The 12100-nt window shown below is 33.4% G+C and overlaps 2 protein-coding genes across 3 annotated transcripts; one reads left to right on the top strand and one right to left on the bottom strand.

The window, feature by feature from the left end:
* Positions 1-711: 711 nt before the first annotated feature.
* LOC111212901 (uncharacterized protein At4g06598-like) lies at positions 712-3281 on the bottom strand. 2 transcript variants are annotated; one of them, XM_048739912.1, is made up of 5 exons: positions 3038-3281; positions 1815-2538; positions 1645-1720; positions 1440-1566; positions 712-1362 (listed from the first exon to the last, which is right to left on the bottom strand). In XM_048739912.1, exons 2-5 carry the CDS (start codon positions 2528-2530, stop codon positions 1154-1156), a joined length of 1128 nt encoding a protein of 375 aa, XP_048595869.1. In that variant the 5' UTR covers positions 2531-2538; positions 3038-3281; the 3' UTR covers positions 712-1153. The 2 variants fall into 2 exon arrangements, with proteins under 2 accessions (XP_048595869.1, XP_048595870.1); XM_048739913.1 differs by having other exon boundaries at positions 712-1354.
* A 1834-nt stretch (positions 3282-5115) lies between these two features.
* On the top strand, positions 5116-7150 carry LOC111212897. Its single transcript, XM_022714527.2, has one exon. It carries the CDS (start codon positions 5680-5682, stop codon positions 6931-6933), a length of 1254 nt encoding a protein of 417 aa, XP_022570248.2. The 5' UTR covers positions 5116-5679; the 3' UTR covers positions 6934-7150.
* The last annotated feature ends 4950 nt before the right edge of the window (positions 7151-12100 follow it).

The raw sequence follows: 12100 nt of genomic DNA, 5'->3' as shown, positions 1-12100 counted from the left end.
GTAATATAAAAATTGAAACATGTGTGTTCTTGTATTTGATGGTACCTGATTTAACCAAATAAAATAACAAACAGTAATAAAAACTATAAATTAATAGAAACTTTAAAATATATACTAGATTCATAATATATAAAATTATAAAAAAATATTTACATTCTAATAAGTATAAATTTAAAATATAACTAACTGTATTTATTAAATAAAAACTTATATTGTTATCTCATGTTTATTTTTGTGGAAAATACCGATTGAAGTGAAGAGTCTCTTCGAACAACAAAGAGCTGTTTTAAATTCTTCATGTAGTTTTTGTAAAGAGATTTGTGCATAGTGCCCCATAGCAAGATTGAAAACTTAAAACTATTATAAAATATGATAATATCATCTTTTTATTAATAAAGCACAAGTCACTTATGAAATTAAATATAGACATATGAAAATTTTGAAAAAAATGTAATAAAAGTTAGAGATAAATGATATATTTGAGTCTCTATTTTCAAGAAGAAATACTATTTCATTTATATAACGAAAATTTAGCTTATATGGTATTATAATTTTATCAAAGCATTGCATACGATAAAATACATATACTAATAATAAAATAACAGATTGAATTTTAAATATTTTAAAGAAAAAAACAAATGAAGACAATTTTGTAAAATCCACATTTTGGTTCAATGTAAAATCCACCTTTTTCTAAAATTCTAGACAGAATAGTGAAAAAGCATATAAATGAAGATACAAGTACCAAGGCAAATTCTGAAGCAATAAAATATCTCGACTCGACACTTGAAAGACCTTACAACAGAGAATGTCATCAACTTTACATGAAGCATTCACTCGAAGGGGATGCACCATTTTACCAGTAACAAAAAATACAAACAAACAAACAGGCAGTAGATATATCATAGTACAACTCCACATATCAGTGTTACTACTATTGTCAGGGTTCCGATACATTCGTCCCACAGCACAAGTCGCTACAACAATCACCAGATAAATGAAGTCGAGGTGTCTTGATCTTCCAACTAAACCCACCTCAAGCAAGTGCTGGAAATAATACAGGAAACGGAAAAAGTGATTGACCTGCTCTTGTTGAAACGCCAGGCCCTTAAAGATCTAATGAACCAGTTGGTGGTAGAGAGAGATTCATTGACTAAAAGTGAAATTGACTCGTCACTGATACAGAGTCGCGGCTAGAGTTGGAATCCTTGCTGTTTAAGGAAAGACTCGAGAACTGAGAGTCGAGATCTTTGCTACTGGCACGTTTGTGACTTGCTTGTGGTTGTTGAGTTTGTTGTTGTTGCTGCTGCTGATACAGAGCTCGTAGTCTTCCAATTTCCTTCTCCAACAGCTCCTGTTCCACTGGAGAATAAATAACTCATGAGTTGATTAACTAGATAACACTTCAAAAACTCATGCATCGGATTAGAGAAACTTACTTTGTTTGATCAGCTTCTCCTGAGCTATACTTTCTAGACGCTGCTTAAGAGCTTTATTTTCCATACTCAGAATAAGATTCCGCTGATTGAGAAAATCAAGATCAGCTGAAACTTTTGAGCCTTCTGCCTATAGTTTTTACCAACGAAAACATACTTTAGTGCTCTCCAAAATTGTTTATTCTCGAATTTATTTTAAAAGCATTACCTGCAATGCTTGTACAGTCCTTTCTAGTTCAGATATGTACTGGAGCTTACGGACCCGTGATCGTTGTGCAAATTGCCTACAGCAAGCAACAATAAATAAACCATGTTATGATAATGGGAAATATAGACAATTATCAATAAGACCAATCAAGGAGTAAAGAGATGACATACTGTTTGGCACGTCTTGTATTGTCAGCATCACAAGTCACAGGCTGAGCATTGGAGTGTTTTTGCTCAGGAGAGAACTTTTTAGCGTCATGGGAAAGAGTTTTGGCGTAGTTCTTTGTCTCCGGTGCTTCTTGAGGCATATATGATGATGATCCCATGTGTTTGCCACCAACACTCTCTCGAGTGAAAGGTTGCCAAGAAGGACGAGGACCAGATGCTGCCACCAAAGAATCCCTCTGTCGATTCGTCTGATTTAGAAAATTAGAATCAGAGTAGAACGCAGCGCCCTGAGCATTTTGGTTCCAATCAAGCTCATGAACCCCTCTTTGAGAGGAGGAACCTGTGTTCCTATAGCTGAAATCGTTTTGGAGAGTCAAGCTAATGTTTTTCGCATTAGCCATGTCTAGGTAAGCGTAAGAGTCACTGGACGAACGCCGATGACCGCATTTGCGAACAGGACTCTCTGGCTCATTGAGAAGATCATCTAGCCAGAAGGGAGGCTCTTCTACCAAATCGCTCTCGGAGGAAGTCCGCTGATGGTGGTGGTGGTGGTGCGGTTTCTCATCATTAAGTTTGTGACCGTGGTGCCTTGAACCAAGCGGGATATACTCTGAGTATGGTGCTGAAACGGTAGGAAACGGAATCTTTGGAGGGAGCAAAGCGTTTTTGCCTGGGTGCATCAAGTCTTTCACACTCTGTGTTCCCTTGGAGCTAGCCATTGCTCTGCCTAACAACACCCATAACCACAAAGCTTTCTTAAATCAGATCTGAATGGTACCAATATATATATATATATATATATATATATATATATATATATCTATATGTTTTTGTTACTATTAGATCAATGCAGAAAATCTTAAAACTTATGTTTAATGAATTCTCCACAAAATTTCTTTTTTTTTTTGGGGAAATAAAAAGGTGACATTTACAGCACATCGAAATAGCAGAGACGCATTCAGACCAGCTCATCAAGTGGCTGTCTCATTACGCTAGATTAACACACACACTTTGTTTTCAGACTCGTCAAAGTGATTACAAGCTCTCTTAGTTATCTAAATCAATTAAAAAAAAATCATTTTCCAGCAGTCAAACAATCAATCAAAGACAAAAGAATCGAGAATCCATAAAAAAAAGTAAGCGAAACCCAGAAATGATGTAGATTCGTCTTCCATTTACCGATAATCGATTCTATTTCAAACAAAAAAAAATAAAAGAAAACTAACCAGTCGGAGAAATCGAGGATTGAGAAAATGGATCCGAATCGAAGAAGTTGAGAATGATGATTGGGGAGGGGTTTGGTCCGTACAAGAAGGTCGTTGGGGGTGGTGGAATCTGTAATGAAACTCTGTTGCCTATCTGTCTCTTATCGTTGATGATGGAGAAGTATCAATTGACTCTCGAGGAAGAGCAATTTTAGTTCTGGAATAAGGAAACCAAAGGCTTTCTCTTTTTTGACCTCGGCCCTTTTTTTTTTTTTTTTCTCTTTCGGCCCTTTTATCTCAGGCCTTTTCCCTTTATTTTCGTTATTTAAAAATCCTCCCAAGTACTTTTATCATATTTACTTTTAACCCCGATGTTTTCATTCTCGCGGTTTTGTGATTCAAATACAAATGATTAATCAATAATTTAAAAATTGGAACGAACATCAAACCGGATATGCCTTTGGTTTGCAATTTGCATAGTGTTTGTCAATTTGGGAAGCCCACGATCAAATAAACCCGCATCAGTCGGTGTTTTCATTTGAGCTTTGAAGTGGCTGAGCTAAACCGGTTTTTATATTGGGAAAAAATTTCAAGCGTTAAAGAAACACTTTTGTTTAGGGCTGGGCATAAAATCCAAAAACCGAAATCCGAACCGAATCCGAACCGAAAAACCCGATCCGTACCCGATCCGAAAATTTTAAAATACCTCAATGGATCTTATAGGGTGTTATGAAAAATATCCGAACCCGAAGTGTTATTAACCGAACCCGAACGGATAACCCGAAAACCTGAAAAACCCGAAAATCCGAAAAGATGTCCGAAAAAACCGGTCCGAATGTCCAAATTAATATATAATATAAATATTTGAAACATAAATATGTATTTCAAATGTTCAATTTTATATTTATTTAGATATGATATCTAACAATAAGTATTGAAAATTTAAATAAATACCTTAAATACTTCATTATATACAAAGAAAGATATATTTCTTATGTTTTACTTTTAAATTTCCGATTTTACTTTGGATATATCTGAACTGATCTGATATAACCCGAATCTGATCCGTACTTGTAAATTTACTAGAATGAGACCTAGGAGGTGTTACAAAATGGAACCGAAATTCGAAAAACCCGATCCGAACCCGAACGGGTACCCGAACGCCTATGCCTACTTTTGTTTATCAATCTCACGTCACTCCATAAAGGTGAGGTAGACTTTGATTTTTCGTGGTATGATTCAAACATAATACGAAACTTATGATGAAAAGTTATATCTTTGCTTCATATGAACTCATGTAAAGCTCTGCAAAACAAAATTCCGTAATTGACTTGGAGTTTGAGTTGAGGAGTATCCTAGAAAAAACACAAGGAGCAGAAAGGTTTTGGAGTTTGAGGGAAGGAGTATCCTAGAAAAAAATACAAGGAGAGCAGAAAGGTTTTTGGAGTTTTTTTGGCGAGTATGGTCTTAACCAAGGAAACTATAGGCAGCCAAAACCTTTGACTCTTTGAGTTTGGTGTAGTTTAGGGTTGTGCCAAAGAGCTACTGGTTAGACGATTATTGAAAAAGAACTGGGGTGGGTAGGCTCAGGCTGTTAATGAGAACCGTCTTGAATGTTCTAATGTGACTCATTCAATTACCATATAATTCATGACATTCATAAAGTTTTTTTTTGTAAGTCGATATGTGATTACACTTGCACATTTTTGGTGTTAAGGAAGACTTATCGGTTTTGGTTAGAACTATCTGTCGGTTCGATTCCGTATGCACATTTGGGGCTGTATGAGGTTGTTCATATGGTTTTACGTAAAGATAATTTTGTATAAGAAAAGTCACGCTCAGCCAATAAACATAGTCAAAACAGATACACTATCCACGCTCACCTTATACCCCCTATAACAGAGTCAAAACAGCTAAGAACTGGAATGAGTTAGTACTGATGTGGACATCCTAATAAAGGAGGGTGGTGAGGTTACTTGCAAAACAAGTTTTTAACCCATGATCAATTTAGAGGAAATTATCTTAAAATAGATAGAGGCATGGCGTAAACAAAGGCTTAAACAAAACAGAAAACCCCTTTATATTTTCAATCTAACTCTCTCTCACTTCTTGCGGAACAAAAAAAACTTAGGCCTCAAGAACTCACAGAGATCAATTCAACAAAAACCTTTTTTCTGCTCTCTATCTCTTTTTCATCCCATATGTTGCTTTCTTGAGTTTATCTTAAAAGAATGTAAAGCAACATCTGAGGATTCATTGAAAACCAGACATAAATTTATATTTAACCAAAAAAAAAAACATATATTTGTGTGTGTCTTAATGATGAAATAGCAGATTGAGAGTAAGAAAGAGGTATAACCGCAATGGCGATAGAGAGAATGAGGCAGTTGATGTCCCTTTGGTCTAATTTGAAGAGTAGCCGCGTTTCTCTTACCGGTGGGAATCATACAGCCGCTAGGTTCTGCAACCGCTAGTCTCGCCTTTCTCTAACCAGCTCTTCTCTCTCTCTCTCTTTTCTTCTTTTTCTTTTATTCTTATAATTCCTTTTGATTCTCTTTTAGCTTTCTCTTCTCTTCTCTTTTTCCTATTAGCTATCAACTTCACTTTTGGGCACGCTCCCCTTTGTCTCTCAGCTTTTAAGACATAGCAAAAGCATAAAAAAAATGGTGTTTGTTACTGTCCAAAACATTCACTCAGTGTGTCAAAAGCATTTTCACTACCTCTTGAAAAAGAAAGACGGTTCGAGCTATGCTATTGGCTCTGAGGATTCTTCCCCCAAGGCTTCTCGCTCTGAATTCTTGAGTCTCTTTATGAGATCAACCCTTTTGGCTTTGTTGTTTCTGTCATTTACTTGGTTGAGTCTGCTTAAGCATGAAACTGATGCAACCGCTGCATCTAAATCGGTTGAACCCGACCACCACAGGCTATTGCCTTCGCTTCTTAATGACTTAGAGAAGGAAGGACTCTTTAAACTTGGAGATAAAGTACTCCTCCTTAGCGAAGGAGATGGTGAGGTCACTGGTACTTCATACTCTCAAACAGTCATCGAAACCGAGGTGCTTGTTGTATCTGCAAGCGATGAGGAGATGAAGAGAATGGTCCCAAGCGAGACCTTTGATTTTGCCTTTTCACATTCTCGTCACATTGACTCAGTTGAGTTTCTAGACAGGACTCTCAAAGTTGGCGGTATCCTCACCGTCCAACTCAACCATCATGATCTTCCTACACATTTCTTAAAACATTTAAACTACGAAATAGTCTACATGAGGAGCTCCGACTACACGGTGATGGCGATGAGAAAAACAGAGCAAAAACAGAGCATAGGCGCCACTGGGAGAAAGCTCCTCACTATCACAGATGAGGAGGCCAAGAAAAAAGCTTTGAGTAAGCTAGAGGATGTTCTCCTTGAACCACCAAGAGCAGCTTCAAGGAAATCAAGAACCTACTTGAAACGGACAAGGTACCTCCCGGACCTTATGGGAGATAGTTTGGACCTAGAGAGCTACTCGAGGCGGGTATTTATCGATGTGGGTGATGGAAAAGGAAGCAGCGGAACAGAATGGTTTGTTAAAAATTACCCAACAAGGAAGCTGAGGTTTGAGATGTACAAGATTCAGACAGTCAACGATGAGATGAGCATAGAGTCTGAAAATATGGGGATAACGGAGTGGCTGAAAGAGAATGTGAAGGATGAGGAATACGTGGTAATGAAGGCAGAGGCCGAAGTGGTGGAGGAGATGATGAGGAACAAGTCGATAAAAATGGTGGATGAGCTTTTCTTGGAGTGCAAGCCAAAGGGTTTAGCGCTAAGGGGAAGGAAGATGCAGAGTAAGAGTGGTAGGGCTTATTGGGAGTGTTTGGCTCTATATGGCAAACTTAGAGATGAAGGTGTTGCTGTGCATCAATGGTGGGGTTGAAGTTAAAGGACAGGGAGACTGACTTGAGAGAATATTCATAAACCAGTCTCTTTTATTCTGTTATATTTATGTTTTCTTTCTTTCTTTCTTTCTTTATCTATTGTCAATTTTCTTTTATTTTTCTTTTGTTAAATCTTGTGATCATCAATGTATTGTTGTGTTTAAAGTATTTTATGATGTTGTATGGTTTGGGGATCTAATGAGTTTAATTAAAGTTCATTATAATCTCTACTAAAAGTATTGTCTTAAATTAGAATATACGGATTCACATCTCCATGAGATTCTGTAGACTATAGTTGCCAATTGAAACTAAATTCTTGTTTTTTTTTTTACATCAACATAAAAAATTTAATCAAGACTCGATTGAGTCTGTAAATAGTGCAAATTAGTTAATCATTATGGATCAAAATGATAACATGCAGAACAACTGCACTGCGATTCTAATAGTAATAATAACATATATATATATATATATATATATATATATATAGAGAGAGATTTTGCGGTTTAATGGTCACCATTCGAAGGCCCTATGTTGTTGCGCAAGATGTTGCTATTAGTCTCATTGAGAGAAACACCCTCAACCAGTTGCATATGCGAACGAATGATACAAAGAGGCATGTCTTATTGACAATATAAAATATATGAATTATTTTATTGACATTTGATGATAAAATATATACTTATACAGAGGCAGATAGCCAAATATATCTTATATATCTATTATTATAAAGAAGCCTTTGTCCGTCATCAAATAGTGTTTCCAGAGGTCGACACGTGTCCTTATCACCTATACGCATCGTTTCATTTAAAATATCTAGACAAATTAGAGCACCTCCAATGGGGGTTCTACCCATTGAAGTTCTTAAAATGCATATGTGTGTATGTATATGTTATATGTGTGTATATAGTTATGGGGTCTACTACTTTTGTGAAGAACCCCATCCAAAGGTTCTTAAAACAATGTTGTTTATGATCCGGATGAGGATGGAGTGATTCGATTTTGAATTTCATATTGTGTAATCTGACATTAGAGAAATTGAACTTATGATTGGTGATGTGATTGTTCGATTCAGAGATGCTGAGTCATCTGGAATCATTGATTGCTCTGCCAATTATTTCGTTGCCGACCATGTCTCATTGAGACAAGAATTGAATGTACTATCTTACATAGCAGTAGGAGATGCTGATGTGTATTGTTTCTTGAATTTTTGTATGTACAAATAAATGGACATGCCATTGTGAAGCTCACCTTTGAGAGAAGATAAAAGTACATGGAACTAAAACCAGAACAAGAAGGAAAAACAAGGTTTATCTTTCTTTTTTTTCACATCCGACCAACATTTCTCTCCACATCCGACAAAGCTGATCTATTTTCTTTGTTTTCCTTAAATGTTTTCATCGTTGATGCAAATTTCGCCGCATCAGCTTCATCTAGGTAAGCTATAAGCTTTGAAGGTATTCATTGTATTTTTTTTGTGTAACCGAAAATAGTTGGTATCAGATTGGATTTAACCGTTACTTATACACTTGGCAGGAGCATATGATGAAGAGGCTGCTGCTAGAGCTTACGAACTTGATGCCTTGTAATACTGGAGATCTGGGACACTTATCAACTTCCTAGTGAGTTTTCTATGGTAGTATGCTTTAAACATTTGATGTTTAAGCTCTTCAGTCAGATGCCTGGATCTGAATACTTTAGTAACATTCATTGAGATTCTAATTATATTTTCACCATCTTTGAAGATGTAAAACTTATTCTCCTTGAACAGCAGGAGCAGGTGATGATCGAGGAGCAGAAGGTGACTTTCTTGGCAGCTTTTATCTGACATGATACATAAAGTGGCGGGGAGTCAATAAAACCTTTCAGTCAGAATCTTCATCAAAAGCATCGGAGGATGCAAAGGTTGAAGATGTTGGTACTGAGCTTAAAACACTGGAAGACACATCCGAGGAAACAGAGCCATACAAATCCCAAAACATTGGCATTACTCAAAGCAAAGAGAAACAATCATTGTTGTCTTCTACCTCTTCTGCCTTAAGCAATTTTTCCGTGTCACCTGCTTACAGGAGCCTAGAGGAGAAAGTGGTAAAGATCCAAGCACTGATTGTTGTTACTACAAGCAGATGGAGATGTTCTTGAAGATGATAACCTGACCATACCATTCAACCAAGCACGAAGATCCGTTTACGTGCCAAGTTTTAAATTTCTGAATTTCTTTTATAATTATCCCTATTCTGTTAAACTTTTAATGTTTCCAGTACTTTTATTTAATATACACGGATCTTAACTTGGTTATCAAACAAAATTTGGTCATACACACTCAAACTTGGACTGTAATAATTAAACCTTCAACCGTAATCATATAATAATTCCTTGCAATGCAATGCAAGTTAACATCGTAACTTAGAATTCCACAACACACACGTCCACACTAACTAGCATGAGCCCATGCATCACAATCATAACAAAGAAACATTAAACCCACAAAGCACTCAACGAATTTTGAAACATAATATACAACAATTCACCCCTATATTTAAATATAAAAAAAATATTAAGAAAATATAGACACAAACAACAAAATAAAACAACAATGATATAATATATGTATCATGTTAAAAGTATATAATGTGATATAATTTTGGATCAAGTTACATTCATTTATTGAATCATTATGTGGTATATAATTGTTGTTTTATTTTGTTGTTTGTGTCTAATATATATTTTTGTTCCATAATAAAATTATGGCAAAATTTTAAAATAAAGTAATAGATTACTCAGTATAACCAATGAAAAATACAGAAAATGTAATAGAATAAATAAGACAGTCACTCTTTATAAGCTGAAACTGAATAATAATATTGTTAAATAAATATTCTAATCACTTTCGATGGTATAGTTCATCTAATAAATCTTTTAATACAATCTACCTCAATTTAAAAAATAGTTTTACTGTGAAGCAATTATATATTTTTCTTATTAACTAAAACCAAAAGATTTAAAAGAAAATATATAAAATAAACTAAAACTCATAGTGGATTAAAAAAATTACAAGAAAAAACAATTCATAATCTATAAGTACAATCTCAATTACAATTCCCAGTAATTTAATTTAATTTACTGATTATAATGATGATAGAAAAACATTCAAAAATGAAAATAAACCTACTATTTTTATGATATTATTTTTTATTAGTTAAACAAGGTTTTTTACAACATAAATAAAAAAGATATCAGTTAATATTATTGTCAATTGTTTAGAAATTTTCTGTAGATAAAACTGATCGCTTAACATAATCACACTCACAACCAAATGAACATACAAGAAAAACGTACACAAAAATAATATATTTGATATCAACAAATACGTCACATCCCAAAAATAAGATGCCCTACATGTCGAGACACAATATTTTAGTCAAAATGTTTCCCATTTTCAGGTACAAGAAGTTGTACTCAGTTTGTCCATTTAAAATAATATATTTGTCGCTTTTTACCTTTTTTTATTTCTTATTCCTCCATATTTTCCTTATTAATAAACTTATTTGTACGATTAATTACATAATATATAATCAAATATAACCAAATATATCATACAAAAGAAACAAATAAAGGCTAAAAAACAACAACGATTGTTAATAATATCAATTACTAACATTCCACAAAAACTTTAATAACTTTGACAGAGAGTTCCTCTAAACAAAAACCTCATTCGCCACTATTTTATAAACCCTCACAAAAAAGTATGCAATGGTATTAGAAAACTCGATCTCATTCTCTTTTGATCGAATCCGATTGATTTATGTATTTATAGTGTTATAAAATTTAAAGCACTATAAAAGCTTACAATTCAAGATTAAAACAGCAAAATACTAAGGATTCGATCATTTTTAGTTATATAATTGAATTTTAGTGTAGACAACATAATCATGCTCACACTTAACTTAACGTAAAAAAAATTTACACAAAATCATATCTTTTAAAAAACTGATCCATCAAATCCCGCGCGTAGCGCGGACCTCCCTAGTATATTTAATAAAAATATTTAAGATTTACTTGAGGAGAAGCATATAGCTTAGACGAAGTAATCACAAACATGACATAATTTGCTTTGTTAATTGTTTAATTCCATGAAGAGACATCTCAAAAAAATTTGATTTGTTATTCATTTTTTTGTTAATTCTTTTCAATAGAGAGTCATCTCAAATAGGATTTTTACTATTTTGTTGTTTGAATTTTTTTTGATTTTTAATTCAATTAAAAATCATCTCAAACAGGATTTTAATTGTTTTGTTGCTTGATTTATGGGTGATATTTTAATTCTGGGTATTCTCAGGCAAAAAAATAGTTATAATCATGTTTGAGATGACTATCTTTTGAGTTAAAAAATCAACAAAAAATCAAAAAATATAACAACTAAAATCTTGTTTGAGATGTATGTCCATGAAGTTAAAAATTAAACCAAAATCAAATCAAAATAATTATAATATTGTTAAAGATGATTCTCCGTGAATGATTGTTAATTTCTATGTTCTATTTAGCATGAATGTTTTTTTTTTGAATTTTTGTTCAACATTTACAGTCTGAACATGAAATTATGATTTTTCTTAATTCTTGTTCGTAGTTTAGACTGAAAATTTGACATTATGTATAGATTTTATATTTTATTTTATTTTGTCAGTTTGTGTTGAGTTCTTTGGATATGTGAAGTTATTTTAAAATCAAAATATTGCATATTTAATTATAATTTGATCTATTTATGCATACTAATAATTGGGAATAAATATGTTGATTAAGAGAAATTTATGAATTAAATACATATTATTTTGATTCTGAATTTACCATTAAAATGGTACCAAATTCAAAAACACCATAACGTTTCTGTTAAGCATATAACAATTGATTTTTTTTAAAGTCACAATTTTCAAAATCAAATGTAAGTCAAAAAATAAACATGCCAAATACAAATACTTGTAGAATTAATTAAACATTTTCTTTGAATACCAATTTTATTTGTAAAGCAAAATATTATGATACATGAATAGTCCTATAAACTAAATTTTTTTACTTGAGTTGTTCATTTTATTGTGTGAAACAATAACTTTCTTTTTACCTCTTGTAAAAAAATGAAGAAAATTTAATGAAAAATCGATTGCAATTTTC

The sequence above is a fragment of the Brassica napus genome, chromosome A9 (assembly GCF_020379485.1).
Source record: "Brassica napus cultivar Da-Ae chromosome A9, Da-Ae, whole genome shotgun sequence".
NCBI lineage: Eukaryota > Viridiplantae > Streptophyta > Magnoliopsida > Brassicales > Brassicaceae > Brassica > Brassica napus.
The sequence above is the reverse complement of the archived record's forward strand: the minus strand, read 5'-3'. Positions and strand labels throughout refer to the sequence as shown.

Coding starts and splice junctions, on each gene's coding strand:
- LOC111212901 (XM_048739912.1), bottom strand. CDS start 2,530: ATGGCTAGCTCCAAGGGAACACAGAGTGTGAAAGACTTGATGCACCCA. Junction 1,721..1,814: donor AATACAAGACGTGCCAAACA/GTATGTCATCTC, acceptor TGCTTGCTGTAG/GCAATTTGCACAACGATCAC. Junction 1,363..1,439: donor GGAGAAGCTGATCAAACAAA/GTAAGTTTCTCT, acceptor TTTATTCTCCAG/TGGAACAGGAGCTGTTGGAG.
- LOC111212897 (XM_022714527.2), top strand. CDS start 5,680: ATGGTGTTTGTTACTGTCCAAAACATTCACTCAGTGTGTCAAAAGCAT.